The 27,786-nt window shown below is 52.7% G+C and overlaps 4 protein-coding genes across 6 annotated transcripts; 3 read left to right on the top strand and 1 right to left on the bottom strand.

Annotated features, from left to right (window-relative positions):
* Nucleotides 1-628: 628 nt before the first annotated feature.
* On the top strand, nt 629-8,264 carry LOC120809252 (vacuolar protein sorting-associated protein 4A). Its single transcript, XM_040162930.2, has 11 exons — nt 629-1,021; nt 1,486-1,597; nt 1,701-1,845; nt 1,944-2,005; nt 2,176-2,295; nt 4,228-4,384; nt 4,504-4,652; nt 4,822-4,903; nt 6,118-6,337; nt 6,432-6,572; nt 7,195-8,264. The coding sequence occupies exons 1-11, from the start codon at nt 1,001-1,003 to the stop codon at nt 7,294-7,296; spliced, it is 1,311 nt and encodes a 436-aa protein (XP_040018864.1). The 5' UTR covers nt 629-1,000; the 3' UTR covers nt 7,297-8,264.
* On the bottom strand, nt 7,771-17,936 carry LOC144382916 (cyclin-dependent kinase 10-like). Of its 2 annotated transcripts, XM_078082203.1 has the most exons (15): nt 17,724-17,936; nt 16,797-17,025; nt 16,151-16,383; nt 15,375-15,447; nt 15,217-15,288; nt 15,007-15,109; nt 14,833-14,914; nt 14,664-14,731; nt 14,501-14,553; nt 10,084-10,153; nt 9,818-9,877; nt 9,475-9,598; nt 9,240-9,379; nt 9,095-9,147; nt 7,771-9,014 (listed from the first exon to the last, which is right to left on the bottom strand). In XM_078082203.1, exons 3-15 carry the CDS (start codon nt 16,238-16,240, stop codon nt 8,920-8,922), a joined length of 1,083 nt encoding a protein of 360 aa, XP_077938329.1. In that variant the 5' UTR covers nt 16,241-16,383; nt 16,797-17,025; nt 17,724-17,936; the 3' UTR covers nt 7,771-8,919. The 2 variants fall into 2 exon arrangements, with proteins under 2 accessions (XP_077938329.1, XP_040018865.2); XM_040162931.2 differs by lacking the exon at nt 17,724-17,936 and having other exon boundaries at nt 16,151-16,467; nt 16,797-16,924.
* On the top strand, nt 16,857-23,805 carry LOC144383680 (charged multivesicular body protein 1a). 2 transcript variants are annotated; one of them, XM_078082206.1, is made up of 8 exons: nt 16,857-17,180; nt 18,628-18,814; nt 19,571-19,590; nt 19,674-19,751; nt 20,500-20,646; nt 20,751-20,879; nt 20,986-21,179; nt 23,244-23,805. In XM_078082206.1, the coding sequence occupies exons 2-8, from the start codon at nt 18,808-18,810 to the stop codon at nt 23,263-23,265; spliced, it is 597 nt and encodes a 198-aa protein (XP_077938332.1). In that variant the 5' UTR covers nt 16,857-17,180; nt 18,628-18,807; the 3' UTR covers nt 23,266-23,805. The 2 variants fall into 2 exon arrangements, with proteins under 2 accessions (XP_077938332.1, XP_077938331.1); XM_078082205.1 differs by lacking the exon at nt 16,857-17,180 and adding an exon at nt 17,952-18,057.
* A 420-nt stretch (nt 23,806-24,225) lies between these two features.
* On the top strand, nt 24,226-27,701 carry LOC144383679 (P3 protein-like). The gene has a single exon (XM_078082202.1). It carries the CDS (start codon nt 25,795-25,797, stop codon nt 27,190-27,192), a length of 1,398 nt encoding a protein of 465 aa, XP_077938328.1. The 5' UTR covers nt 24,226-25,794; the 3' UTR covers nt 27,193-27,701.
* Nucleotides 27,702-27,786: the final 85 nt, after the last annotated feature.

Genomic DNA, 27,786 nt, shown 5'->3' with positions numbered 1-27,786 from the left:
CTTTATGTATAAAACGTGATAGTGTAGCATGTTCAGTAAGTTACCGGCGGACAGCATATTCACGTCAGAAGTCATGAAAGTTCGATGTATAGTGAGACTATCAAAAAGGCATTTGTAAAGTGTTTTTAAGTAATCATCAAACCCATAATAAAGTCATATGAAAAGTCAAATTCTAGTTTGTCGAAAAAGCCCTTATATAGTATGTTGACCTAAATTCTTAAAAGTCATAGTATGATAAATCAAATAAGGATTTAAACATCATTGCATGGTAAAAAAAAAACGGTTGCCTTACTCATCTCCGGGTTTGAAGGTGACCTTTGACCCTTAGCTGCATGCTGGCCTTTTAAAAGCCCTAGAATACTATAAAAATACAACAAAGGGAGTAGAACGGCATTGTATTATGTTTACTAAAGGCATCAAAAGTCCTAGTACAGTAATACATATTGATGAGAAGTAGTACTTTTTTGATGTGTAAATATCTTATTTGACAATTTCCTCTCATCTCCGGAGGCCAAAGCCTGGAAGATGTTCAAATTGGTAAGTGGCGACTTTGAAATAAATACCCACGATTCTACGTGACGTTGCCACGGTCACGTGATATGTGCAAAGCGTTAGTTAAAGTCCTTTTAGAGTTTGATAGTGATACTGACGACCGCCACAGACCCGAGGGTTCAGACTCAAATCACACACTTGTGTCCTGCAGGTGGCGGTAATCATCATGTAACCAACCATTACAGCAGCAGCAGAAGAAGAAGAAGAAAGGGAGGAGAAGAAGAAGAAGAAGAAGGGGGAGGAGCCTCCTTGTTGCTGTGGTGTTGTCTGGTCCGTGCAGGGTGTCTTATTAGCTAGCGGTTAGCTTAACGCACTGGTTTTGTCATGTCAAGAGCAACCTGTCCCCTCGCTACTCGGGGCCACTGACGGGTTCTTTTCATTCAACACGCCCGCGTTTGGATAGTCGGGGGATATAAATCTGAGCCGCGGCGTGCAAGAGGGAGATGAAATGACAACGTCAACATTACAGGTAGGCTACTGCCGGCTAGCCGCCGTTAGCTCCCCGCAGCCCGGACTCTAGCAGCCGCTAGCACGGACGGCTGACGCTCGAGCCCGTCATGTCTGAGCCAGCGGGAAATAAACACAAGCTCATAAGATCACTGTGAACAATAAACGGAACGATATGAACTCACTCACGGCGAGGGTCGTATCTGTGCGCTGCACATGGGGAGAAAAACACACACACGGTTTAACGCGACGCGGTGGAGCATTTTAATCCCGATTCAAGCCAATTTAGTCGTAGAATCCGTGAAACGTTTAGGATCCCTTGGTGCAGCATGCTATTTGGTGCTATTGAATGCTACTAGCGTGACTAGTTTTCGATCCACCCCCCCCCCGTGTTGACATCCCCGGACCCACGTGACGATGACTAACTTGGGTTTTCTGTATCCGTCTCACACCCACATCGCTCTGACCGTATTTCCCCGCCTGCAGAAAGCAATTGATCTTGTTACCAAAGCCACAGAGGAAGACAAGGCGAAGAATTATGAGGAGGCCTTGCGTCTGTACCAGCACGCTGTGGAGTATTTCCTTCATGCCATCAAATGTGAGTGCAGCAGGCCGACGGCTGGTCCATTAGTTCTTAGCAACCTTCCTGTTGTTGGGTCTTCATTCACATTGTGGTTTGCAATTTGGTCCGTCCCCTTAAGATGAGGCGCACAGCGACAAGGCAAAGGAGAGCATACGAACAAAGTGCATGCAGTACCTGGACCGGGCGGAGAAGCTGAAAGACTATCTGAAGAATAAAGACAAACAGGGCAAAAAGCCCGTGAAGGAGGCGCAGAGCAATGACAAGTAGGTCCTCCATCTCCTGCCGTCCTCTGGGAAACGTGTTCAGAGTCTGTGGCCTCCGCTGCACTGCTGTCAACATCTGTGTTTGTATCCTGGTGTAGGAGCGACAGCGACAGCGAGGGTGAAAATCCAGAAAGGAAGAAGCTGCAGGAGCAACTTATGGGTGAGTAAATACCCGAGGGTGGGGGGGGGGGGGTCGTGTGGTAGTGAGGGTGTATTTGCGGCAGCGCTACACGTGTAGAATCACCTCCTTAAAGACGTTTCTTTCGTCTGCATCGGCCTCCTCCTCCTCCTCCTCCTCCTCCTCCTCCTCCTCCTTCCTCCTCCGTCCAGGTGCCATTGTGATGGAGAAGCCCAATGTGAGCTGGAACGATGTGGCCGGACTGGAAGGAGCTAAGGAAGCTCTGAAGGAAGCTGTCATCCTGCCCATCAAATTCCCTCATCTCTTCACAGGTACCGTGTGGACGCCCTAAGTCCGCCCAAACTTATTGAATACTTTAGTGAGAACGAAGCTATATAAAACTAAAAAGGTTATTTAGGGAAGACGTTGTGGTTTATTGCCTATTACCTCGCCCGTACATGATAAGTCAGTCAAACAAACAGGGTGAGCGCTAAAACAACAAAGTTATTATCTTATTAAAGTGTCAAGTGTATATTAGGGATGGGAGGATTCACCGGTTTCGCATCGGTAAAAGCTCACGGTTGCGATGACCCGGATCAAAAAAGTGTGCACTGGATCCCTTGTGGGATGAATCGTTTCCAACATTTTTGCATCGGTACGATCCGATGTATTCATACAGATTCGTGTGTAGGCGAACACCACTTCTCTCTGACTGTTTCTAAGCGCGCTCATCTCCGCTGCGTTCAGTGGCCGATTCTCGTGAAGTCTCGCGCGAGTTGGAGGGGAGAGCGCGTGGGAGAGCGTTACCATGGCGGATGGAGAGTTAGACGTCCCGAACACTCGCAATAAATCCAAGGTTTTGGCAGCACTTTGGATTTCCAAAGAAAGACGGGAAATTCGATAAATCTCATCCCATCTGTAAAATATGGACTAGTACACCGGCAGCACAACTAATTTATGGACGCACCTGAAGAGGCGACACGGTAGGAAAAACCTCAAAATCGGACAAATGAGTGTGATTTAGTCAATTTAGTGAGTGAGGCAGTTGATCCATTTGTTTAGAATGAAGCAAATCCTGTTGTGACTGCCAGGTATGATTAAAAAAAAAAAAAGTTACATTAAGAGAACACTTACACACACACACACACACACATGTCATCTTTTGTCAGAGACCTTGTTTATTATTTGTTGTCCGACAAATAAATAAATCATTATGCACCATATTAAATTGCATAGAATGATATTACTTTGCATCGCATCTCGTTGACTCGCACTGCATCGCAGTAGGAGTGAATCGTATCGTATCGCATTAGTAGCTTTTATGTATCTTTAATGCATCGGATCGTTGGCAGTGCATCGAGATGTGTACCGCATCGTCCTCAGGGATGGAGATGCGCATCCCTCGTGTATATTAGCGGAGAGAAGAGATGACTGTAACCGTAATACATTGTATGCGTCGTGGGGCTTCATGCAGGTGGGAATAAAAGCGTTTTTGTGGCGTGACGTCCTGGTTCTGCTGTTCGCATCTTGCCAGGACGGCTGAGTCAACCAGACCAGAGTCACGTCACCCGTAAACATTTAAGCTTATTATTTTTTTCATAATCCAAAATGTCAAGGTCAAATGTTTCACTTAATTGTAACAATTCTCCTGATCTACAAACCCTGAAGCAAAAAGTACATATGCTATTAAAAAAAAGGGACTGGGTGGATTTGATATCGGCATCGCAGGCGACTGTAATCCGCCTCCTTTAAGCGGCTCCTTTAATCCCCGACACATTAAAGACACCACACGGTTAACCAGCAAACACTATGTATTATGGCAAAATAACGAACCCGGCGTACGTCGTGCCGACACAAACGACCCGGCTGCACCAATTAATACTACCCCAACCCCACCAATCCGCCCAGTCCCACCAGTGCAAAGGTTCCTGGGTTCATCCCACAACAACACCAGGAATAATTGGATTGCTGAATAATCCCCCAAAACAAAATGCGCTCGCGCACCGTAATCCACGGACTTCCAACCCTCCATATTCGTACCGGCGAGGAGAACAGTACAATTATTAGGAGGCTTGATTTGTTACTTTTCTTTGATACAATCTGATCAGAGGATGTCAGCTGGATCTTTTATTTTATAACTCAATGCAGAACGAGTCGTTGATTTATTATATTTAATGTCACTCCTGATTGGCCACAAATGTCACTTTAGAAGTTTTGAAATGTCATCGGCGTCTCGCGAACCAACGTCACCCTTGTGCCCCCAGGCAAGCGGACTCCGTGGAGAGGCATCCTGCTCTTCGGCCCGCCGGGGACGGGCAAGTCGTACCTGGCCAAGGCCGTGGCCACCGAGGCCAACAACTCCACCTTCTTCTCCGTCTCCTCCTCGGACCTCATGTCCAAGTGGCTGGGAGAGAGTGAGAAGTACGTCCTCGCTGCTCTCTTCGACCCGCCGAAATCTCAGCGTGGTTGAGACGGAGGGGGGTCCGTCTGGGCCTCCTCGAGAGCCTCATCCTCCCTCTCGTTGTCCCGGTGTCTCCCAGGCTGGTGAAGAACCTGTTCGACCTGGCTCGCACGCACAAACCCTCCATCATCTTCATCGACGAGGTGGACTCGCTGTGCGGCTCCAGGAACGAGAACGAGAGCGAGGCGGCTCGCCGCATCAAGACGGAGTTCCTGGTCCAGATGCAAGGTGAGCCACGGGGAGGGGGGGGGGGGGGGGGGGCGCGGTGCGAGGCCTCCCCCGCACGAGCTGCGCTCGGGACGCATCAGCTTGCATCCGCACAGGGCGCCGCCCTGTGAGGCCGAAGGAGGCGGGCGGCACTCGCACGCGGGCTGACCAAAGCGCTCCGGTGTTGCAGGTGTGGGGAACAACAACGACGGCGTCTTGGTGCTGGGAGCCACCAACATCCCCTGGGTGCTGGACGCCGCCATCCGCAGAAGGTCAGAGGTCACTCGTCCTAAACTGTTGCTGGGCGTGTTTACGCATTTATTTATTAATGCCCCAAAAGAGATTTTATCCCAAGTTGTCACACATTTTTATTATTAGTCTGAGAAACGTGGCTCACTGGCTCTGACTTCAGACACAGACACAGGGTGAGGTCACAGTGAGGGGGCGGTGAGGTCGCCGTGAGGGGGCAGTGAGGGGGCGGTGAGGGCGCGCTGAGGGGGCAGTGAGGGGGCGGTGAGGGGGCGGTGAGGGGGCGGTGAGGGCGCGCTGAGGGGGCAGTGAGGGGGCAGTGAGGGGGCGGTGAGGGGGCGGTGAGGGGGCGGTGAGGGCGCGCTGAGGGGGCAGTGAGGGGGCAGTGAGGGGGCGGTGAGGGGGCGGTGAGGGCGCGGTGAGGGCGCGCTGAGGGGGCAGTGAGGGGGCGGTGAGGGGGCGGTGAGGGGGCGGTGAGGGGGCGGTGAGGGCGCGGTGAGGGCGCGCTGAGGGGGCGGTGAGGGGGCGGTGAGGGGGCGGTGAGGGCGCGGTGAGGGGGCAGTGAGGGGGCGGTGAGGGGGCGGTGAGGGCGCGCTGAGGGGGCGGTGAGGGGGCGCTGAGGGGGCAGTGAGGGGGCGGTGAGGGGGCGGTGAGGGGGCGGTGAGGGCGCGCTGAGGGGGCGGTGAGGGGGCGGTGAGGGGGCGGTGAGGGGGCGCTGAGGGGGCGGTGAGGTCACGGTGAGGGCGCGGTGAGGGCGCGCTGAGGGGGCAGTGAGGGGGCGGTGAGGGGGCTTCAGTTAAATTACGATGCGTTCAGGCTCTGTTCAGTTAAAATGAGCATTCAGTTATCCTGACGTGTTCTCAGGGATTCTGTTAAAGCTTTTTGGGAGAAACTGCGACACGCAGCGTGATCGGGGTTCTCCGAAAAGTTACGCATGCTTCTCCTCTGGGTTCATCTGAGCTGTGAGGGTGCAGGAAGGAACCAAGTGAAAACCCGGCCCCTCCTTCCTCCCTTTCTAAGGACTAACGTTAAAACGCCATCCGTACCATAATAACACTACTTGAGGAACAACAGGCGTTCCCATCTCTGCCTTAGATGCTCCTCAAGGCCACATACGGGCCTTCACATCACTCTGGTGGACATTTTAAACGGTTGAAACTGAGGTGGTGCTGGTGGAGGCTTTGTGAGGCTGGTGAGAAACCGGTCGTTCGGACCTCGTCCTCTTGTGTCGCGTCAGATTTGAGAAGCGCATCTACATCCCTCTGCCGGAGGAGCCGGCTCGCTCTCAGATGTTCCGCCTTCACCTCGGCAACACGCCGCACAGCCTGAGCGAGGCCGACGTGCGCCAGCTCGCCCACAAAACGGACGGCTACTCCGGCGCCGACATCAGCATCATCGTCCGGGACGCCCTCATGCAGCCGGTCAGGAAGGTCCAGTCTGCCACCCACTTCAAAAAGGTGCGCTCGCTGGGGCCGAAGGGGGGGAGGGGGGGTGTTGGTAGAATCCAGTCCCTATCCATCCCTCTCTCGTCTCCTGGGTCCCACTCTGCAGGTCCGCGGTCCTTCTCGCGCCAACAGCCAGCTGATGGTGGACGACCTGTTGACTCCGTGTTCCCCCGGCGACCCCGCCGCCATGGAGCTGACCTGGATGGATGTGCCCAGCGATAAGCTGCTAGAGCCCATAGTGTGCATGGTGAGACACGCGCACGCACGCACGCACGCACACGGTCAATGCTGCAACTTCTTCTTGAATACTTTGTATCACCAAGTACGACCTCCGTGTCTCTGAGTATCTGCAGTGATGACGACCTCATGGACTCATGGTCGCGGTTTGTTCCGTAGGGACAGACGGTCGCCATGGTTACCGTCACCCACCAAGCAAAACAATCATTCACGAGGTGCATTGACCGCTTTAAGGGGCTGAAGCAGCTGCACACACTCGCGGCTTGATTTCAATTGGAGGAAATGGCTCGTTTTTATAGATCTGGATCATTTGTAGCATCCGTGTAATTTCCGTACCGTTTCATAAATGAGATATAAAAAATAGCATTAGGCGACGGTAAATTCGAACGATGTCACGGTACAAATGTAATATTTTGTGCAGTTTTTTCAAAGGAACTGTTTTATGTTATTTTTATATCGAGGTAAAAAAAAAAAAAGGAAATAATGGCCTTTTTTGTTTTGAACTCACCGTTATTGGACAAAGAAGTTCAGCCACTGGATTTTTAAAATGATTGATGATGCTTCTGTCGTGGCATCGCCCGCGGCAACGGGGGCAAACCGTGTCCAGTAACGCGTGTCCTCCCTCTCTGCAGTCGGACATGCTGCGCTCTCTGTCCACCACGCGGCCCACCGTCAACACCGAAGATCTGCTCAAGGTCAAGAAGTTCACCGACGACTTTGGGATGGAAGGCTGAGAGACGGACCCTCGTCCCCCGTCCCCTCCGTCCCCCCGTCCCCCACTGCTGTACAGTCCTCTCGTCTCTCATCGGAGCGCTTGGTCCGCTGCCTCTCGTGGATGTCAGAATGGAGGGACTTCTTGAATCCCCGGAGGAGGTCGGACCGGAAACGTTTTGGTGTGATTTGGTAGACGGACGGTAAAAGTCTTTGCCCTCGATTTCAGACAACGTTGCAAACGCGTCACCCGACCGGCATCAGAATCCAGATGCTTTTAGTTTGTCTCTCGGAGCCCAATCTGCCCGACTGAAGGACTTTATTTTAACGTTTTACTGCACTTTGCTTTGGGCCGCAATGAAGGAACAACAGAAGGTTCTCCTGCCAGTGTGTGTGTGTGTCTTTGTATTCGGCTGTGCCGTTTTGTGTTATTTAAACGAATTACTCGTGAGGTCTGTGAAGGCAGCACTGCAGGTTTCATACAATACGAGGTCCGCTTGATTTCCCCAAAACTTTATTGAAAAAAAACCCCGTCACAGGTTCATTTGGTGGCTGTCGTGGAGCATCGTGAGATCGTGTGAAAGCTGAACGGCACGTTGAGAAACACTTTGCGGCTTCCCATCTTCTCACGGGAGCTCCGGTGACGTCATCCTTCCCACAATGCACTTGTCTTGACTGTGAGCCACACTGACGTTGGCCCTTGTTGCTTTTATTTAAAATGTATTTCGATGAGCATTTTGTGTTACGTTATTTATACAACTTGACTGATTCTAACTGAGAGACAGTGTTTACACCTGCAGTATTTTTCCTTTTGGGATGCAACATACGCCACATGCTAAAGTAAGACGACTGCAAAGTCCCCTTTTTTAATCTGCTGTCGGCTGTCACTCATGTGCTAGCTTAGCATACGTGTGCTACCTAGCGAGGTCAGTGTAACCGTCACTACTGGATTCAACCTGCATTAATAAACTACGTTTAAAATGAACAAAAAGGCACCAGTTTCACACGTTAATCACGTCGACATATTTCGAGGCCCTTCAGTTCATTTTAAAGCCGTCCTGCGGGACGTCTCGATGGTTTCACCAGCGTTCATTTACAGTGCATCAGGGGAAAAGCTGGACGAGGAGAGGAATTGTTCACTGGCCCCCCCGAGTGTTTTAGTCACGGTGCAAAAAACAAAGGCTGACGGTTTACGACGGGACTTGATGGGTTCAAAGAAATGAGAGTCGGCCCCAAAAACACAGCGGCGGCAGCAGAGTGACGGGCTGAAGACTGTCAGAGGCGACGGCGCGTTCGGGCTGCGGTGGTCAAGAGAAAAGGGCGGTGACTCGCATGCTACATGGCTGCAGAAAAAAAAAAGAGAAGCCTGCATCTTAAAACGACTCAAAAGAAACGAAAATAACGCCGAAGGTTCAGGTTCAACTCATCGTGCCTTTTTGAAAGTAGAGAAAACGATCGCAGAATAGAAGCTTCTGATGCAACATCTGAAATGTGACACAAAAGGACCATTAGTCAAGGCGACTTTGTCCTCATTCGGTTCGTTCGGTGCACAGCAGGTGCTGCAGACGCCTTTTGATGCTAACCAAAAAGGTCCAAACTAGCTGGATATTCCGGAATAAATCCTCGTCCATTCCAGGAAACGTCGATCACACTTTGACCCGCTTCGGGTGGCTGTCGGCCGAGGAAGCCGCCCGCTTGTTGCGGTGGTGGGGGAAGGTCGGCATCAGGTCCGGTTCACAGGCTGCACGGAGGAGAGCGGGTCAAGTCAAGTCAAGTCCGGCTCCGGCGGGATCCACGTCCCGAAACGGTGGTTTTACTCACGCAGGGGTTTCTCTTTGAAGTAGGAGCTCTCCAAGCTGTCTTTGGCGGTGGCTCTGCAGCAGGGAAACAGACCACAATCACCTCCTGGTCCACTTGCAGGCTCTTCAGCGAGCGTTGGTGTGTGTGTGTGTGTGTGTGTGTGTACCTGCGCTGTGGGTTGTACATGAAGAGCAGGTTGAGCAGTCGGTGTCCGGCCTCCGACAGCCACGTGAATTTATTCTTCAGGTTGTTGTACGGCTGCTTCCTCAGGCTGTACTGACCAATGAGGGGCAGCTGAGAGAAACCCTGCACACACACACACACACACACACACACCCACACTTCATTATCGCCGGACATCCCGGGCGGTTCGCTTCACGCCGAAGACGAGCGCTACTCACGGGCCAGATGTTTTGGTTGGGCGTCCCCAGCAGCTGAACGATCAGGTCGACCTGATGGATCTCGGAGGTTCCCGGCAGCAGAGGTTTGTGAGCCAGCAGCTCCGCCAGGATGCAGCCGACGGCCCTGTGAAGGGAAACCATTAGAAAATACTCCCGTCACGTCACAGAGGTGATTCAGGGTCACCTCACTAAGTAAATATATATATCATTGTATTCACAGTAGCCGATGAATACGAAATATAGTGACCACCCTCTGGTGGATTGACGTTGATTAAAAGGGGAGCTATGATTGTGAATCCAATTGTAGCGTTCATATGATCGGCGTGTGAGGTTGGAGCCTCACCACATGTCCAGAGCTGTAGTCTGGGTCTTGGTCCCGAGGAGAATCTCTGGAGCTCTGTACCTGCAAACAGACGACGGGGGAGGGGAGGGGCACATTATTGTGACAGCTCGTATTAACGGGGAGGATTACTGAGAGATTAAGGAGGATTTTCCACTGACGCTGCACAAGGATCACCTAAAGCCACACAGGGGTTACCTTCAATGCAATGGAGGGAGAGGGGGGGGGGTTTCCCGGTAAAGAGGGCGGAGCCGCCTGCAGACACTCACCACAGGGTGACCACGCGGGGCGTCATGGGCTGCTGGGGGATGCCGTACATCCGGGCCAAGCCAAAGTCAGCTGCATGCAGGGAAACCAGAAAGAGGTCCATGAAATGCTACCGCTAAGAGTAAAAACCATTGATCCATATATATATATATATTTTATATATATATAAATAAAATCTAAATATATATATATATTATATATATAAAAATAAAATATGAATATATATATTATATAAATATATATATTATATATCTCTCTGGGAACCGTCACCTTATCGTGGTGGAGAGGTTTGTGTGTCCCTATGAACCTGAGGGCTGTGTTGTCGGGAGCCTTGTGCTCCTGGTAGGGTTACCCTTGGCAAAGTGGTCTCAGGCGAGGGGCCAGACTAAGAATGGTTCAAGATCCCCATGAAAAAACGGAAGAGGGAAGGAGTTACCCGGCCCGGAGGAAGCCCGGGGCCCCCATTTGGAGCCAGGCCCAGATGGAGGGCCCGACAGCGAGCGTCTGGTGGCCGGGTTTACCGCGGAGCCCGGCCGGGCACAGCCCGAAGGAGTGACGCGGCAGCCCAACACTCTACTCCCCATGGGCTCACCACCTGTGGGGGAAACCGATGGGGTCGGGTGCGCTGCTACAAGGGTGGCAGTGACAGTGGGGGGTCTAGACGGAACAGACCTGGGCGGCAGATGCTGGCTCTGGGGACGTGGAACGTAACCTCTCTGGGGGGGAAGGAGCCGGAGCTTGTGCGGGAGGTGGAGCGTTATCAGTTGGATCTGGTGGGGCTTACCTCTACGCACAGCCTCGGCTCTGGAACCAAACTCCTGGATAGGGGGTGGACTCTATTCTACTCCGGAGTGGCCCATGGTGTGAGGCGCCAGGCGGGTGTGGGGATACTCATAAGTCCCCGGCTGAGTGCTGCTACATTGGAGTTTACCCCGGTGGACAAAAGGGTCGCCTCCCTACGCCTTCGGGTGGTGGGGGGGAAAACTCTGACTGTTGTCTGTGCATATGCACCAAACAGCAGCTCAGAGTATTCGGCCTTTTTGGAGACCCTGAATGGAGTCCTGCATGGGGCTCCTGTAGGGGACTCCATAGTCCTACTGGGAGACTTCAATGCGCACGTGGGCGACGATGGAGATAACTGGAGAGGCGTGATTGGGAGGAATGGCCTCCCTGATCTGAACCCGAGCGGGTGTTTGTTACTGGACTTCTGTGCTAGTCACGGATTGTCCATAACAAACACCATGTTCGAACATAAGGATGTTCATAAGTGTACGTGGTACCAGAGCACCCTAGGCCAAAGATCAATGATCGATTTTGTAATCGTATCGTCTGATCTGAGGCCGCATGTTCTGGACACTCGGGTAAAGAGAGGGGCAGAGCTGTCAACTGATCACCATCTGGTTGTGAGCTGGGTCAGAGGATGGGGGAAGACTCGGGACAGACCCGGTAAACCCAAGCGTGTAGTGAGGGTGAACTGGGAACGTCTGGAGGAGGCCCCGGTCCAAAAGATTTTCAACTCACACCTCCGGCGGAGCTTCTCTCACATTCCTGTGGAGGTAGGGGACATTGAACCAGAGTGGTCTATGTTCAAAACCTCCATTGCTGAAGCCGCGGCGGTGAGTTGTGGCCTCAAGGTCTTAGGTGCATCAAGGGGCGGTAACCCTCGAACTCCGTGGTGGACACCGGTGGTCAGGGAAGCCGTCCGACTGAAGAAGGAGGCCTTCCGGGTTATGATATCCGGTGGGACTCCAGAGGCAGTTGCAGTGTACCGACAGGCTCGAAGGGCAGCAGCCTCTGCCGTGATGGAGGCAAAGCAGCGAGTATGGGAGGAGTTCGGGGTAACTATGGAGAAGGACTTTCGGTCGGCACCAAAGTGTTTTTGGAAGACCATCCGGCACCTCAGGAGGGGGAAACGGGGAACCATCCAAGCTGTGTACAGTAAGGATGGGACCCTGTTGACCGCGACTGAGGAGGTTATCGGGCGGTGGAAGGAACACTTTGAGGAACTCCTGAATCCAACTACTACGCCCTCTGTGGTGGAGGCGGAGCTGGAGGCGGAGGAGGGATCATCGTCAATTAGCCTGGTGGAAGTCACTGAGGTAGTCAAACAACTCCGCAGTGGCAAAGCCCCGGGGATTGATGAGATCCGTCCAGAGATGCTAAAGGCAATGGGTGTTGGGGGGTTGTCTTGGATGACACGCCTCTTCAACATTGCGTGGAAGTCTGGGACAGTGCCAAAAGAGTGGCAGATCGGGGTGGTGGTACCCCTCTTTAAAAAGGGGGACCAGAGAGTGTGTGCCAATTACAGGGGTATCACACTACTCAGCCTCCCGGGTAAAGTCTACTCTAAGGTGCTGGAAAGGAGGGTTCGGCCGATAGTCGAACCAAGGATTGAAGAGGAACAATGCGGTTTTCGTCCTGGTCGTGGAACAACGGACCAGCTCTTCACTCTTTCCAGGATCATAGAGGGGGCTTGGGAGTATGCTCAACCAGTCTACATGTGTTTTGTGGACTTGGAGAAGGCGTATGACCGGGTCCCCCGAGAGATACTGTGGGAGGTGCTGCGGGAGTACGGGGTGAGGGGGTCCTTGCTTGGGGCCATCCAATCCTTGTACACCCAAAGCGAGAGCTGTGTTCGGGTGCTCGGCAGTAAGTCGAAGGCGTTTCCGGTGGGGGTTGGCCTTCGCCAGGGCTGCGCCTTGTCACCAATCTTGTTTGTGGTCTTCATGGACAGGATATCGAGGCGTAGTCGGGGGGAGGAACGGTCTACAGTTCGGGGGGCTGCGGATCTCATCGCTGCTTTTTGCAGATGATGTGGTCCTGATGGCATCTTCCGTCTGTGACCTCCAACTCTCACTGGAGCGTTTCGCAGTCGAGTGTGAAGCGGTCGGGATGAGGATTAGCACCTCTAAATCTGAGGCCATGGTTCTCAGCAGGAAACCGATGGATTGCCTACTCCAGGTAGGGAATGTGTCCTTACCCCAAGTGAAGGAGTTCAAGTACCTCGGGGTCTTGTTCACGAGTGAGGGGAAGATGGAGTGTGAGTTTGGCCGGAGAATCGGAGCAGCGGGGGCGGTATTGCACTCGCTTTACCGCACCGTTGTGACGAAAAGAGAGCTGAGCCGGAAGGCAAAGCTCTCGATCTACCGGTCAATCTTCGTTCCTACCCTCACCTATGGTCATGAAGGATGGGTCATGACCGAAAGAACTAGGTCACGGGTACAAGCGGCCGAAATGGGTTTCCTCAGGAGAGTGGCTGGCGTCTCCCTTAGGGATAGGGTGAGAAGCTCAGCCATTCGCGAGGAGCTCGGAGTAGAGCCGCTGCTCCTTTGCGTCGAAAGGAGCCAGTTGAGGTGGTTTGGGCATCTGGTGAGGATGCCCCCTGGGCGCCTCCCTAGGGAGGTGTTTCAGGCACGGCCAGCTGGGAAGAGGCCCCGGGGAAGACCCAGGACTAGGTGGAGAGATTATATCTCTGCACTGGCCTGGGAACGCCTTGGGATCCCCCAGTCAGAGCTGGTAGATGTGGCCCGGGAAAGGGAAGTTTGGGGTCCCCTGCTGGAGCTGTTGCCCCCGCGACCCGACCCCGGATAAGCGGTTGAAGATGGATGGATGGATGGATATATTATATATATTTTTTATTTATATATAATAAATATATATAATATATATATATTGATATTTTATTTATATATATTATATATATATTTATTATATATATATATAAATAAAATATAAATATATATATATTTATAATAAATAATAATAAACAATAATATATATATTATTTATATATATAATATATGACATGAAATCGAACCCTTGAAGAGGTTTATCATGACAACTAAAGTTACACATTAAGCCCCTGAGCCCCCTGCTGGTGGTAAACAGTGTGCAAACAAACATGTGTACAGATGTCAGGACGGTTCTCCTTAGAGAGCACAGTCCGCTTTCTGACGAGTGACATGCAGGATCGATCTTATGTACAAATTGTTCTTCTTGTTTATCGGTGACACTTCATGTCATATTGTATTTATTTATTGTTTTTTATTTCCATATGGACCCATGTGTCTGAAATAAAGTTGAAAAAAGAAAAGATATATATATATATATATATATATATATATATATATATATATATATATATATATATATATATATATATATATATAGCTTGAGTTAAAGATTATTTCCCCCCAAAAACAACATGAAACTGAGACCCTTTAACCCGGATGGTCTTTAAACGTAAAGAGAGAAATGACTACACAACACGGCAAATGACCCGTTACTGTAAAAAGGAAAAAAAGGAGGTACGGAGAGGTCGAAGGTCACCGCTGGCCGTAGCCTGGGGGCGTCAGTGTAGGAAAAATGGGATTACAGTGAGAGCCGCGCAGGTAGTTTGGGTTAAAAGCGCCGACTCACCAATCTTAACGCAGCCGTTATCCGTCATCAGCAGATTAGACACCTTCAGGTCCCTGGTAATGAGATTAGAGTGAGTTGTCCCCTCCGCGGGGGGGCCGCATGCAGGAACACCCTCAAAATATTTAGGCAGTCACAACTTTTACTGCCGCAGCGGGTCCCCGACCTGTGTATGATGAAGTTGTGGTGGAGGTACTCCAGGCCTCGGAGCAGCTGGCGGATGATACACTTCACCTGGAAGAGGACAGCGGAGGTGAGACGACGCAGAGGACGCGTCAAAAAGGTGTGAATTATGAAGCGCGTAGACGTTCGGGAGGTCTCGCCCCGTGTCCTACCTGAGCCTCGGAGAACGGCGTCTGCATGTTCTCCAGCAGACTGGCCAGATCCTGCTCACAGTAGCTCATCACCAGGAACAAGCTGAACAGGAAAAACAACAAACAGAAGGACGGCGTTGACGCCACCGCAGGTGTCGATAGTTCCACGGGCTGCGCCGCGCCGCGCTGCACTACCTCTCCAGGTGACTGCCGACGACCACCTCCTTCAGCTCCACGATGTTGGGGTGTCTCAGCCTCAGCAGCAGCGTGATCTCCCGCAGGCTGCTGATGGGGACGCCTGACCCAGAAGGAGCAGAACCAGAAGTGCACTCGGTAAATAAAGCCGTAAATAAAACCGGTGGGCTCATCGGGAAACAAAAAAAAAAAAACGAGGAGGAACCTCACCGTCTTTCTCTTTGTCCATCCGGACCTTCTTCAGCGCCACGATCTCCTCCGACTTGGTGTCCCGGGCCCGGTCTGCGTGGAGGACAGCGGGACAGTTTACGCACACGGCTCCATTTCTTTGGTTCCCAGTCAAACACACTTTTTTTTGCGTGACTCACACACGATGCCGTAGGTTCCCTCTCCGATGCGGTTGAGTTTCTCGAACTCTCGAACGCTCCTGCAGCTGCCGAACTAGAAAGAAACGCACGACGGCGAGTTTCATCATCCGTCCATCATCTCCACGGGGTCACGTGATCACACCGGAAGGGTCACGGGGGCTGGTGTGTTGTTGTTATGGGTTTTGATGTGTTATGTACTGTGTGTTGGAGGAAGCCCGTAATGAGATTTTCTGCTGCTTAGGACGATGACTGAAGCCGTTGCACAGTCGGACCTTAATTCCACATTAAGTCCGGGATCTAAATAATCAGTATTCTATTAGCGCGGGAAAATAGTTTAATTCATTATTTTAAACGCGAGCACCTTCCGGTGGACGTTCTCCTTCGGGTGCCAAACTCCATTTAAAAATCCACAATTTCCAAGGAAATAAAATGCGTAAGTAGCGTTGAATCAAGCGGGAATGATTTAATTTGCGCCGCGCGTCGTAAAAACAGACGCTGCGTCAACAAAACATTGAACGCAGCATTGCTGCGTTGCTGCGTTCAATGTCGAGGGGAAAGCTACACGGTGATATTTCTCCGCCATGCTTAATGTCTCCTGTGTGAAACACACGCCGAGTGTCCCACCGGGCGACGTGAGGCTTTTATACGCGTGAACACGTGATCTGCGTGTCGCGTGTGGCGTTAGAACACCAGCGCGTCGTTAAAACTACACGAGTTCTAAACGGAGTTCCGCTTCGATCCCTCCCCCGCACCCACGAACGAGCGGGTTCTCTTACCCGGTCACTCTGAGGCACCGTGAAGGTTTTATTGTTCTTGATGGACTTGAGCTTTATGGGCTCCGGCTCGTCGTCGCCTGCGGCTTCCATCTTCCCGCTCAAGACCGCGTCCAAGCCCAAGAAGACGAGAGAGGGTCCGCGGAGGCGCCGACTACACGGACCGCCGCCATCGCGCTTTCTCCGCCGGCGGGCCGATGGGCGACCAAGAGCTTTCCCGGAGTTTGAACCTTCGACTAACGACGAGAGATGTTTGGGGAGTCTAGTGAAATGTGAATGGATTGTACATGTTGCGTAACACATATTTAACGCTGTAGCAACTGGTAAAAAGAAAGAAAAAGAGTTAAAATAAAATTAATTTCAAAAACTGAAAAATCTGGCTAAATGTTGGACTAATATTGGCGCCGCCCAGCAGTTCAAGTGCTGTTTCTTAGTGTTTTGTAAATGGACTTTAAATGTTATCGTTCACCCATTTACAGTCATTCATACACTGATGATAAGAGCAACCACACACACACACACACACACACACACAGACAACTGCACGTCAGTCAGGGGTGTTTTGCGTATGTTTCATGTTGATTTACTGATTATGCTTTACTTTTGATGGCTTTTACTCATAAGGGAGCGGGAAAAGCACTATTTTCACCTTCTGCAGCGCGACATGTCCGGTCACTGTCTGTCCACCTGGTTCTTCCCCACCACAAAGGGCGTGGAGGTCGGCTGGCGGTCCTTGGCGGTCTCGGCTAAGGTCAACGTGGACGGTGAGGCGTGGATGTCCTCTCGCGATGGAGCTGTGATCAGGATGGCCGGCGGGCACGGAGGCCGCTCCGCTGAATCGGCCTCCGCGTCGGGCGGCGGCGGCGGGGGCGGGCTCTCTGTAACCCAGAGGGGTCGGAGGTGGGAAGACGCGGGGGTTGACATGACCGCGCCGCACACGCACGACTACGCCATTTCCTTCTCGTCCGAGATGAACTCTAAACCTGATGACCTCCATTCACATATGTTGACCAGACTACAGGGGATTCAGAAGGTCAGGTCAGGTGAACCTGCTGGCGATGGAGGATTTCCAGCATTGCGTGTGTGTGTGTGTGTGCGCGCGCTAAGATGTGTGTTCAGTGTTTCCGCTTGGCATGAAGAGCATTGGCACCTTTTAAATTGGATTGTGCTAATTTCTTAAGAGTGTTACTGCTGCGTCTACATCATGTTCACCCTCGTTGTTGTGATCAACAACAATAATTAAGCATCTTCTATGGATTCAACTGCTCTATTATCTTTATTATCTTTTAACACAGTAGCACAGTGGAGGTATACGAGGGAGCGAAAGGCAGATTGAAGTATTTTGGCAGCCTGTTGCTAAAACCGGTTCGCATTCACTCTACGGTAATGAAGACAAGTGGTCATCTGCATGTCAGAGGACACTTTAGGCAACTTTAGGCCACCGGACTGCCGCTTTAAGCTAAACCGAAGCAGGATAATGTAAAGAATCTTGGTAAAAAAACCTTTGCCTAAAACAACAACAACAACACAGACTATGCCGAGGTCACGCGGGTTAACGGATCGATTCAACCCATACCTGTAAATTCCTTCTGGCTCGCTCCAGCCCCCATTAGGGCTCCAGTCCGCTGTGTTTACGGTCCCCACGTGTCCACACGCGACGCGCTCACATTTTGCTTGGTCCACGCGACGACGCGCTCCACAGTGGGCGATTTAAGAGCCGGCGTGTGCTACTTCTAAGCCCCCCTGCTCCCTCAGCCTCCACCCCCCCCACCCCCGCCTGTTTTCCATCACTGGCTCAGTCTGAGACGCTGGTGGTAATCCTGCGCCCGATGGGACACGGAGACGCTGCAGTTCATGGGCAAATTGGGAACGACAACGGTCGTTTTGATTGTGACAAGAAAATACCACAAGTGGGTTGTCACGTGATTACCTTTGGATCTGAATATGAAAACGACCGTATAAGATTATTATGTGTTGTGTGTCCTTATTGCTTTAATGTAGAACAATGAGACAAGGCCTGCGCCCATTATGGAATATAAGCTATGGGGGATATAGTATGTATAGGGTGTTGTTATATTTGACCTGAGATAGAAAACATCCACTTTTTGTTCTGCTCCATCTTTCCCAGACATGCACACGCTTAGTGAATTCATTCGTCCGTTCCCTTACATGAACTTGCAAGCCTTGTTCTTCAAGAACAAGAAATAGGATTCTGCTTTGCTAGTTGCAGGTATATATTTTTTTAATTAGCTGAGACTTTAAGAGGCTGATAAACCAGCGTTACCGTGGTTACGTTACAATATATGTACCCATGAAATAATCCAAATGACAATGAACGAGTCATACAACAATGTTTGGTAACCAAAACACGCGGTAAACACAGACGTTGAGCTGCCAAATAATAAATAATACGTTTTAAGAGGGTCAAATAATCATCATCTTTAATTCCTGTTAAACATCATTATACGACGTCTCCCTAGTTACTGTCAACACACGTCGAGGAGAAGCGAAGGGGAAGACGGGAGATTCCGACCACGTGACCGCTGTGGGACCCGGAAGTCGGATCCGGCGCCTCGTCAAAACAAACTAAAACAAACCGAGAGCGTTGGGAGCCGAAACTTACATTTTCTCTGTAACCCTGGAGTGGAGTTGGTGTCGCCATGGACGGTATGTCGCATTCTAACACCCGACCGCTCCACCTTGATTGGCGTCGCCTTTGTTTTTTTAGCCGACGTTAGCTTACACAACCTACAATAAGGAATGGCTAACGTTAGCTCGTTAGCCCGGTGGCTCTAGCTAGCGTGGCTGAGCTGTCAGACCTGTTTTACCTGGTTTGTAGTTTATTTATACCCGTATTCAACTGTATCCGCCGACAAACTATTATTTAGTCAGTTGGTTTGATTTAATACCTGATACCTGCTAACAATTCACGGTAACGTTAGAAATGTCCTGTCATATTTAATGAGTGTAGTTTCGACGAAAGCAGGTCCACGCCCTCAGACACTCTTTATGTCATAAATACCTCAAACGGAAAGTGACAGCTTATTCTACATGAAGTTTTTTTCATGCTGTATTTATCGCCCCCCTTGATTGTGTGCGTATAAAAATCAGATCATATGTTTGCAGTGGATGAAGAAGCGTAACAAACACTTCTTCACTTATATTCCCGCAATGTTTTGGTTTTTATTTTGACAAAACGTCCCTCTTCGTGATTATATTCCACAACAATTCAGTTCCGGGTTTGTTTGAACCTATTTATTATTTGTCTTTTTATTTTTTATTCTTTTACAAGGAGCATCAGAGGCTCAAACATGTGAAAAAGTGCGCTGAGCAGCTTTCTCAGAGAGTGAAAAGATAATGTTTCAGTGACGTAAGTATATCGTCACAGACCGATAACTTTGTCTCCCCCCTTGTCCCCCACAGAAACGCTCTTCCAGCTAAAGGTAAGTTTCCGTTTAGGAGGTTTAACGCGTTTTTGTGCATATTAATCACCCGTTTGCTGTACGTCTTCCTTCACGGTTCACAGTTCACCTCCAAGCAGCTGGAGAGACTTTCCAAAAAGGCCGAGAAGGAGTCTGAGAAAGAGCAGGCCAAAGTCAAGAAGGTGAGTCGATACACATATATACTGCATATATATACTGTGTGTGTATATATATATATGACATGTAAAGCATCATGTCACATATGATCAGCAGACATCAGTTTTTATTTATTTATCTGGATTTGTTTGATTATTTACGCATTTGAGTGGAATCATTTTGTGAGTCACTGTTCATGCAGTTCATCTTGTGTCCCGCCGCTGTTAAAGAAAGCACATAAGCCAACATAGAGGGAATCACGTGTATCAGCTAAATAACTAATGTAATATCCACCGTGTGTAAAAATAAACACAGATATTTTATTTTATTGTACTCTATTTTCAATACTTGGAAACTAATGGAAATATTCATTAATATATTCAGTTGTATTTGCCTTTTGTTACCCGCCGCTCTATGATTGGAATTCTCTTTGTTGTTGTTATTGTGTAACAAGTCCGCAAAAATGCATATTTGTCCGGCCGAACGGCAGCAGGGAGTTCCGCCCATCCGTCAGCAGGGGGCGGAGCCTTCGTCTGATGCGTCGCCGTTGTCGTTATTGTTGTTTGCTTCCCTCCTTTTATGAACCGTTTGTCGAGCGAAAGGCGCCGGGACTCTCTGAGTGGCCGCCCCTCCGCTCAGCAGAGCCCCGCGCCCCCTCCCTCCCCAGAGCCCCGCCCCCCCACCTCGACTGTAGCGCGCGGCGTTTGTTCTCTAGATGAAGTTCACCCGAGGCGAACTGGAGTTGCGTTGACCGTGTCCCTGTCCCGTCGCCAGGCTTTGCAGCAGAAAAACGTGGAGTGCGCCCGAGTGTACGCGGAGAACGTCATCCGGAAGAAAAACGAGAGCCTCAATTGGCTGCGCATGGCGTCCCGGGTCGACGCGGTGGCCTCCAAAGTGCAAAGCGCCGTCACCATGAAGGCGGTGAGTTGCTGCGCTCAGCCCAGCGGATGCACGGCGGTGAAGCCGCCGCGCCTTTTCCCCAATGACACAAGCCGCTTTTTCCTCCTCCTTTTTCCCACCGTCAGGTGAGCAAAAACATGAGCCAGGTCACCAAATCTCTGGACAAAGCTCTCGGCTCCATGGATCTGCAGAAGGTCTCTGCGGTCATGGACAAGTTCGAGAGCCAAGTCCAGAACCTCGACGTCCACACCTCGGTGAGCGTCCGCAGACGATGTTCATTGCTGTTGGATAAACCCAGTCCTGCAGCTCCATGAGTTTTCTTTTCTCCCTCCCTCCTCCCCTCCCTCCCCCCTACGCCAGGTGATGGATGACTCCATGAGCTCTGCGATGACGCTGACCACGCCCCAGGAGCAGGTGGACGACCTGATCCACCGGGTAGCAGAGGAGAGCGGCCTGGAGGTGATGGACCAGCTCAGCCACCTGCCCGCCGGAGCCACCTCGGTGGGCGCGGAGAGCTCGCAGAGCCAGGACCGGGAGGACCAGCTGTCCCGAAGGTTAGGAGCCACGAGGAGGGTTGGGAGCCGGGCCACGAGAAGGGGAGGGTTAGGAGCCGGGCCAGGAGGAGGGTTGGGAGCCGGGCCACGAGGAGGGTTGGGAGCCGGGCCAGGAGGAGGGTTAGGAGCCGGGCCACGAGGAGGGGAGGGTTAGGAGCCGGGCCAGGAGGAGGGTTGGGAGCCGGGCCACGAGGAGGGTTGGGAGCCGGGCCAGGAGGAGGGTTGGGAGCCGGGCCACGAGGAGGGTTGGGAGCCGGGCCAGGAGGAGGGTTGGGAGCCGGGCCACGAGGAGGGTTGGGAGCCGGGCCACGAGGAGGGTTGGGTTGGAAGCCGGGCCACGAGGAGGGTTGGGTTGGAAGCCGGGCCACGAGGAGGGTTGGGATGGGAGCCGGGCCACGAGGAGGGTTGGGTTGGAAGCCGGGCCACGAGGAGGGTTGGGATGGGAGCCGGGCCACGAGGAGGGTCGGGTTGGAAGCCGGGCCACGAGGAGGGTTGGGTTGGAAGCCGGGCCACGAGGAGGGTTGGGTTGGAAGCCGGGCCACGAGGAGGGGAGGGTTGGGAGCCGGGCCACGAGGAGGGTTGGGATGGGAGCCGGGCCACGAGGAGGGATGGGAGCCGGGCCACGAGGAGGGTTGGGATGGGAGCCGGGCCACGAGGAGGGTTGGGATGGGAGCCGGGCCACGAGGAGGGTTGGGATGGGAGCCGGGCCACGAGGAGGGTTGGGATGGGAGCCGGGCCACGAGGAGGGATGGGAGCCGGGCCACGAGGAGGGTTGGGAGCCGGGCCACGAGGAGGGATGGGAGCCGGGCCACGAGGAGGGATGGGAGCCGGGCCACGAGGAGGGTCGGGTTAGGAGCCGGGCCACGAGGAGGGTTGGGATGGGAGCCGGGCCACGAGGAGGGTTGGGAGCCGGGCCACGAGGAGGGTCGGGTTGGGAGCCGGGCCACGAGGAGGGTTGGGATGGGAGCCGGGCCACGAGGAGGGTCGGGTTAGGAGCCGGGCCACGAGGAGGGTTGGGATGGGAGCCGGGCCACGAGGAGGGTTGGGATGGGAGCCGGGCCACGAGGAGGGTTGGGATGGGAGCCGGGCCACGAGGAGGGTCGGGTTGGGAGCCGGGCCACGAGGAGGGTCGGGTTGGGAGCCGGGCCACGAGGAGGGTCGGGTTGGGAGCCGGGCCACGAGGAGGGTTTGGGTTCGCATCTGCTCGGCCGCCTCGTGGGTCCTTAAAGGTCCCACAGTGCAGGAATCACCTCAAAGGAAAAACCCTCTCGGTGACCCACTACGAGTCCTTCATCCTGTGCTGCGTTCAGGGTCGAGCTTATTGAAGGAATTCTGATGATCCTTTGATCACTGTTTTTTAAGAGAAAATCTGGACAAAACAGGGCATTTTAGGTCCTTTCCACAAGTGGGATTTTTTAAAGTTTTAAACATTACAAAAAGTTATTATTCCCTCAGTAAACACAAGTTCATGGTCTCAATCTCTAGTTTCAAGTCTTCTCCAATGAGCATGATGTTCATTTAGTAAATGATGGACCATTTCAGAATCAAACACAGGCTGTTCTTTGGGGCGGGGCTACCTTGTGATTGACAGGTTGCTACCAGAGTGTTGAACGTGCATCAATGCGACGCTCCCCAGGTTTGGAAACCTCAGTCCGGGCAACAACGTTTTCAAGCAGACGCCGCCCGCTTCCCGTGCAACGCGTCTACGGTTGCTGCCGTCGTTCACGGCGTCTCTTGGCTCCGCCCACATACACGCGGCATACGTCCTTCTGGCCCCGGAGGTCTTTCCGCGTCGCGGAGATATTACCAGGAGCCGTAAATTAGGGCAACGTGTCACAAAGAAAATCCCACGAGGGAGTCGGCGTGATGTGAAAATCACGTAGATCACGTGACACCCTGCGGAAGCTTTAGTCGGCGTGCTGCGTTCGTGCCCCACGGGTCCGGGTCGGGGTTCCTGACGCTATGACGGTTGGGGGAATGTCATTTATTTGTTTTTAAAGCTTGTGTCTCATTCCACTAAAGCCCCCCCCCCCCCCCTCATGTCTGTCCCTCCCACGGTTGCAGGTTGGCCGCCCTGAGGAACTGAAGGCGCCCCCCCAGGAAGAGGCGGCGGCGGCGGCGGGCGAGTTTAAAGACGGTGGCGGGAGTCGTGCGTGTGCGCTTCTATCGAACTGTTCCTACCTGCAGGGCTTAATGAGCCTATCGACCCCCCCGGCTCTATAAATACTCCCACCCACAACGCTAAAAACTGCATCTATTCCTGTTTCTCCCCCTGGAACCCCCCCATTGGATTTTACCTCCTCCTCCTCCTCAGGATCTCAGGGGAGAAGATCTACCACCGTGTTTTCTGGGTCTTTGACAGTTTAAATGGACAGTTCTCGGTTCGTGTCCGACGGGGATCTACGCCTGTGGGTTGTGGTTTCGCCCTCACATCTGTATCAGACTCTTTTCTGTTTGCTTTAAACGCCTTATATCGAATGCAGGTGCTCGCGTAGGCGTCCCGCCAGTGCCTGAAGGACCTCAGACCAGAGAGCAGCGGGCTTCTTCTGGTGTGATGCTTTGGTGTCGGCTAACTTCACTTTTAACACTGAAAATAAAGTAATCATCCCCACGAGTCCGTCCCAAACTGTGTGTGTGTGTGTAAATATATTCTTCTTCTATAATTATATTCTTCTACCTTTTTGCAGTGTGTGTTTCGCTTAATGCGATGAACGGCGTCCAGCTGTGTGGCTCCAAAACTCCCGTCGGGATGGTGTTATAAACATGATGTCTGCCCGACGTCAACACATCACGTCACATGTCCTCCACCTAATCAGCTGCGTTGGGCGTAGAAAGCATTTTGGCTCCTAATGTTATTTAACTCTCTCATGTGTGGTTCGGGGCCAAAGCGTCGCGTTCCATGTGGTCGTAGTGCAGCTGGACTGCACCCTTACGTGTGTGTTGTGTGTACACAGCGTGTGACGATGAGTGTAATTGTCGATACCACGTGACATCCTTTCACGCGTTCTTATCTGCTTTACTTTCTCTTTAGCGTTATCGCTTTTTTATTTTTATTTCTGAGGGTTTTCCGCCATTTCGGTGGGGAAATGAAGTGCGTGCGTGATGGGTAATCCCTGGCACACACACACACACACACACACCGTGGTGTTCCCTCTCCCACGTGACCGCTCCTTAGATGATGGCGATTGTGACGTCAAGGTAGCCCGGGTTACCCCGGGAGACCGGAAGTGGAGGAGGTTTCCTCTGAACAAATAAAACGCGCGTGCAAACAATCTGCAGTAACGACATCAGGCAAGGAAACGTTGGTTACGACGCCCAGATGTGAAGTGAAACAAATATTACGAACGCGAATGAGTAACACGAGCTTGAGTGGCTGAAACTATCAAACGTGTTACATGCCTTGTATCCAGAGATGGGCGGTATTTCTATTACTTGTATTTGAAACACGTATTACTACTACTATTATTATTATTTTTCTTACTTTTGAGTATTTTCTCATATGGGCCAATAAAATGTGAGATGATTGGAGTCATTTTCTATTTAAAATGGTAAAAGTACTTTCTCCACAAATAGAAAAAGAAGTTCAAGTTCAACGGATGTTCCGTCAAGGTAAATGTTTTATCTGTGTGGCAGATGTCAACTAGTTTGGGTCTGGCTACATAGCCTAATGCAGATGCATGGTGATACATAGCGATCCATGCTAACATGCGCTCTAGCATAGTGCTAGTTTCGCAAGTTATATATATACAATTTGTTTTATTTTAAAGGCATATTATTCCTGGTTTTAGTGTTTCCTACAGTTGGCCAGGTGTATCCAGGTTGTCGTCTTCTAAGAGCTTTGCTTAGTTACAGCAGTAGTGGCTCACCAGTGCTTTGTGTACATTATGAAGCCCAAACCTGAATACTTTGCTCTACCGAATTGGGAAAAAAACGAAAAGTCAATATTTGAAATACAAAATTCATGTATCGTGTATGAACATTTTCTTTTAATAGATTTATTTGAGGGGCATTTTGTATAAAACTATTCGCTTAACCCGACCTTGTATTCTATTTATTTTTTCATTTAGTTATTGGCATTTATTTTGAAACACCCGGGCGGAAGTCAAGACTTTGACCCGCGCCAACTTGGAGGAAAACCTCAGCAGCGGACCACCGGCACCCGAGCAGCGCCGCGCTCCGTCGTCGCCAACCGGGGGACCCGATAAACACCGGAGGACTCCGCGAGGCTTCGGTCGCCCGAGACGACCACCGTCGCGCCGGGCAGACGGAGAGGGGGAATCCGCCAGAGTGCGCGCCGGAGGGGGAGGGAGGGAGAGGGAGCGCTTGTGCCGCCGTAGAGCTGTCGCGCTCGGGCGGGGCGGCGCGGGGCGGGGCGGCCGATGTTTTGGTTCCGGGTATAAAGGCAGCGAGGAAATGGGAAGCGGACGAGACGCGGAGCCGGCCGCCGACGTGTTGTACCGGAGACTGTGATGACGTGTTTGACGTGTTGCCGCTACGCGCCGGCGGTCTGACCGTCCGGGGAGGCCGCTCGCCGGGGGAAGGGAAGTGAAGGAGGAGGGGGGAGGAAAAGAAGCGCGTCTCTGCGGCGCCCCTCCGCCTCCGCACCGGCAGTAAGATGAGGACCACATTTACATTCTGCTGCCTCGTCTTCCTCGTTACCGGCCGGGCGGACCGGGCGTGGGCCACCGGGAACCTCACCGTCGACGCCGAGCTGACGGCCGCCGCCGGCGGGTACATCTCCATCGGGGACGGCTCGTCGCGGGAGTTCGACTTCCCCGAAAACACCAACGGCGTGATCGTGATCTCCAGCCGGTACGGGGTCGCCGCGGCCAGCAGGCAGGGCCGCCAGAGGAGCCGGAAGCAGACGGTGTCGGTCCGCTCCCTGGACCCGGAGGTCCTCTCCGTACTCAACGTGACGGACGGCGGCGGCGGCGGCAGCTACGTCATCAGCATCCGCTCCGGGTTCCCGGGCCGGGCCCAGCTGCGGATCCAGCTGCTGGACCTGGACCTGGACTCGGCGCCGGTTGTGATCGAAGAGCGAACCGACTACGCCATCCGGGTGGCGCCCGGCGGCGACGACCCGGCCGCCCGGCTCGTCCAGTCCGGCGGCCTGGCCCACTTCTCCGAGAACCCCGTGCTCTTCGCCCTGCTGCCCCTCATCTTCGTCAACAAGTGTGCGTTCGGCTGCAAGGTGGAGGTGGAGGTGCTGCGCGGCCTCCTGAAGAGCCCCGTGCCGCTGCTGCTGGGGGTGCTGGGGCAGTTCCTGGTGATGCCCCTGTACGCCTACTGCGTGTCCCGGCTGGCCTCGCTGCCCAAAGCGCTCTCCCTGGGGCTGGTCATCGCCTGCTCGGCCCCGGGCGGCGGCGGCGGCTACCTGTACAGCCTGCTGCTCGGCGGCGACGTCACCCTGGCCATCTCCATGACGCTGGTCTCCACCGTGGTGGCGGCGGCGGCCATGCCCCTGTCGTCGGCCCTGTACGGGCGGCTCCTGGGCGTGCACGCCGCCCTGCACGTGCCCTTCGTGAAGATCCTCGGCACCCTCCTGTTCATCGCCATCCCCATCTCGCTGGGCATGCTGGTCAAGCTGCGCCTGCCCGCCCTCACGCGCGTCCTGCTGGCCCTCATCCGGCCCTTCAGCTTCGCGCTCATCGTGGGCGGCATCTTCATGGCCTACCAGATGGGCGCGTCCATCCTGGCCAACGTCCGGCCCCAGATCGTGGTGGCCGGGGTGACGGTGCCTTTGCTGGGGCTGGTGGTCGGCGGCGTCCTGGCCAAGGCGGCGGGCCTGGCCCCGCCGCTGAGGAAGACGGTCAGCATCGAGGTGGGCGTCCAGAACAGTTTGCTGGCGCTCGCCGTCATGCAGCTGTCCTTCCGGCGGGCCGAGGCCGACTTTGCGTCCCAGGCGCCCTTCATCGTGGCGCTCAGCAGCACGTCGGAGATGCTGCTCGTCGTCCTGGGCTACTACGTCCGGCGGAAGCTGTGCGGGTCCGGCGGCCCCCCGAGCGACGCCTGATTGTATCCGTCGTTCTTCGAAGAACTCTTTCCAAACTGTGGACATTTTGGTGTTCGTCTTCGACCGGGACGGCGATTGGACTTTTTTTTTTTTTTCGTATTTCTCATGAAAACCAAAGGCCTTTTTTCCTTTCGAGACCCTTGTTTGTTTTACAGTGTGTGTACTTTTTAAACCCAGATTATACTGTGAGGTAGTCGGTGTAAATATTCCTACCAAAATGAGACATACCTAGAAAAGAAAAGATATTTTTCTACCAGATTACTTTTTGTAATCAAAACGCAAATATTGATTTGCATCATGTTTACAAGAGGTCCATGTGTCTTAATGGGGGGGGGGGGGGGGGGGGTGTTTTAGGGGTTAAGTGAAATTATTTGGGATGTAATCAAACGGGGACGTGATGTTCTGAAAGTATTTGCCACTGATTGTGTCTCCCGGATTTGCCAATCCATGTACTTGAACATAAGCGAGGAGAGGTGGAGAAAAGGTAAATAAAGCGTTGTTGAAGCGGGCTTCGCGTGTGTGTGTTCGCGTCAAACCGTCCCCGTCCATCAAGCGGCGACGCTTCCGTTTCGCTGACGGCGGTGAAAAGCTTTT

The sequence above is a fragment of the Gasterosteus aculeatus genome, chromosome X (genome assembly GCF_964276395.1).
Source record: "Gasterosteus aculeatus chromosome X, fGasAcu3.hap1.1, whole genome shotgun sequence".
Lineage (NCBI taxonomy): Eukaryota > Metazoa > Chordata > Actinopteri > Perciformes > Gasterosteidae > Gasterosteus > Gasterosteus aculeatus.
This window is presented reverse-complemented; position numbering and strand designations above follow the sequence as displayed.

Excerpts from the sequence above, each read along its gene's own strand:
- LOC120809252 (XM_040162930.2), top strand. The coding sequence starts at position 1,001 with ATGACAACGTCAACATTACAG. Across the intron at positions 2,006-2,175 it reads GCTGCAGGAGCAACTTATGG|GTGCCATTGTGATGGAGAAG; the intron begins GTGAGTAAATAC and ends TCCTCCGTCCAG. Across the intron at positions 4,904-6,117 it reads GACGCCGCCATCCGCAGAAG|ATTTGAGAAGCGCATCTACA; the intron begins GTCAGAGGTCAC and ends GTGTCGCGTCAG.
- LOC144382916 (XM_040162931.2), bottom strand. The coding sequence starts at position 16,450 with ATGTGTTACGCAACATGTACAATCCATTCACATTTCACTAGACTCCCC. Across the intron at positions 14,554-14,663 it reads CACAACTTCATCATACACAG|GGACCTGAAGGTGTCTAATC; the intron begins GTCGGGGACCCG and ends TCTCATTACCAG. Across the intron at positions 9,380-9,474 it reads CCAACCAAAACATCTGGCCC|GGTTTCTCTCAGCTGCCCCT; the intron begins GTGAGTAGCGCT and ends GTGTGTGTGCAG.
- LOC144383680 (XM_078082206.1), top strand. Across the intron at positions 19,591-19,673 it reads AAACGCTCTTCCAGCTAAAG|TTCACCTCCAAGCAGCTGGA; the intron begins GTAAGTTTCCGT and ends CACGGTTCACAG. Across the intron at positions 20,880-20,985 it reads ACCTCGACGTCCACACCTCG|GTGATGGATGACTCCATGAG; the intron begins GTGAGCGTCCGC and ends CCCCTACGCCAG.
- LOC144383679 (XM_078082202.1), top strand. The coding sequence starts at position 25,795 with ATGAGGACCACATTTACATTCTGCTGCCTCGTCTTCCTCGTTACCGGC.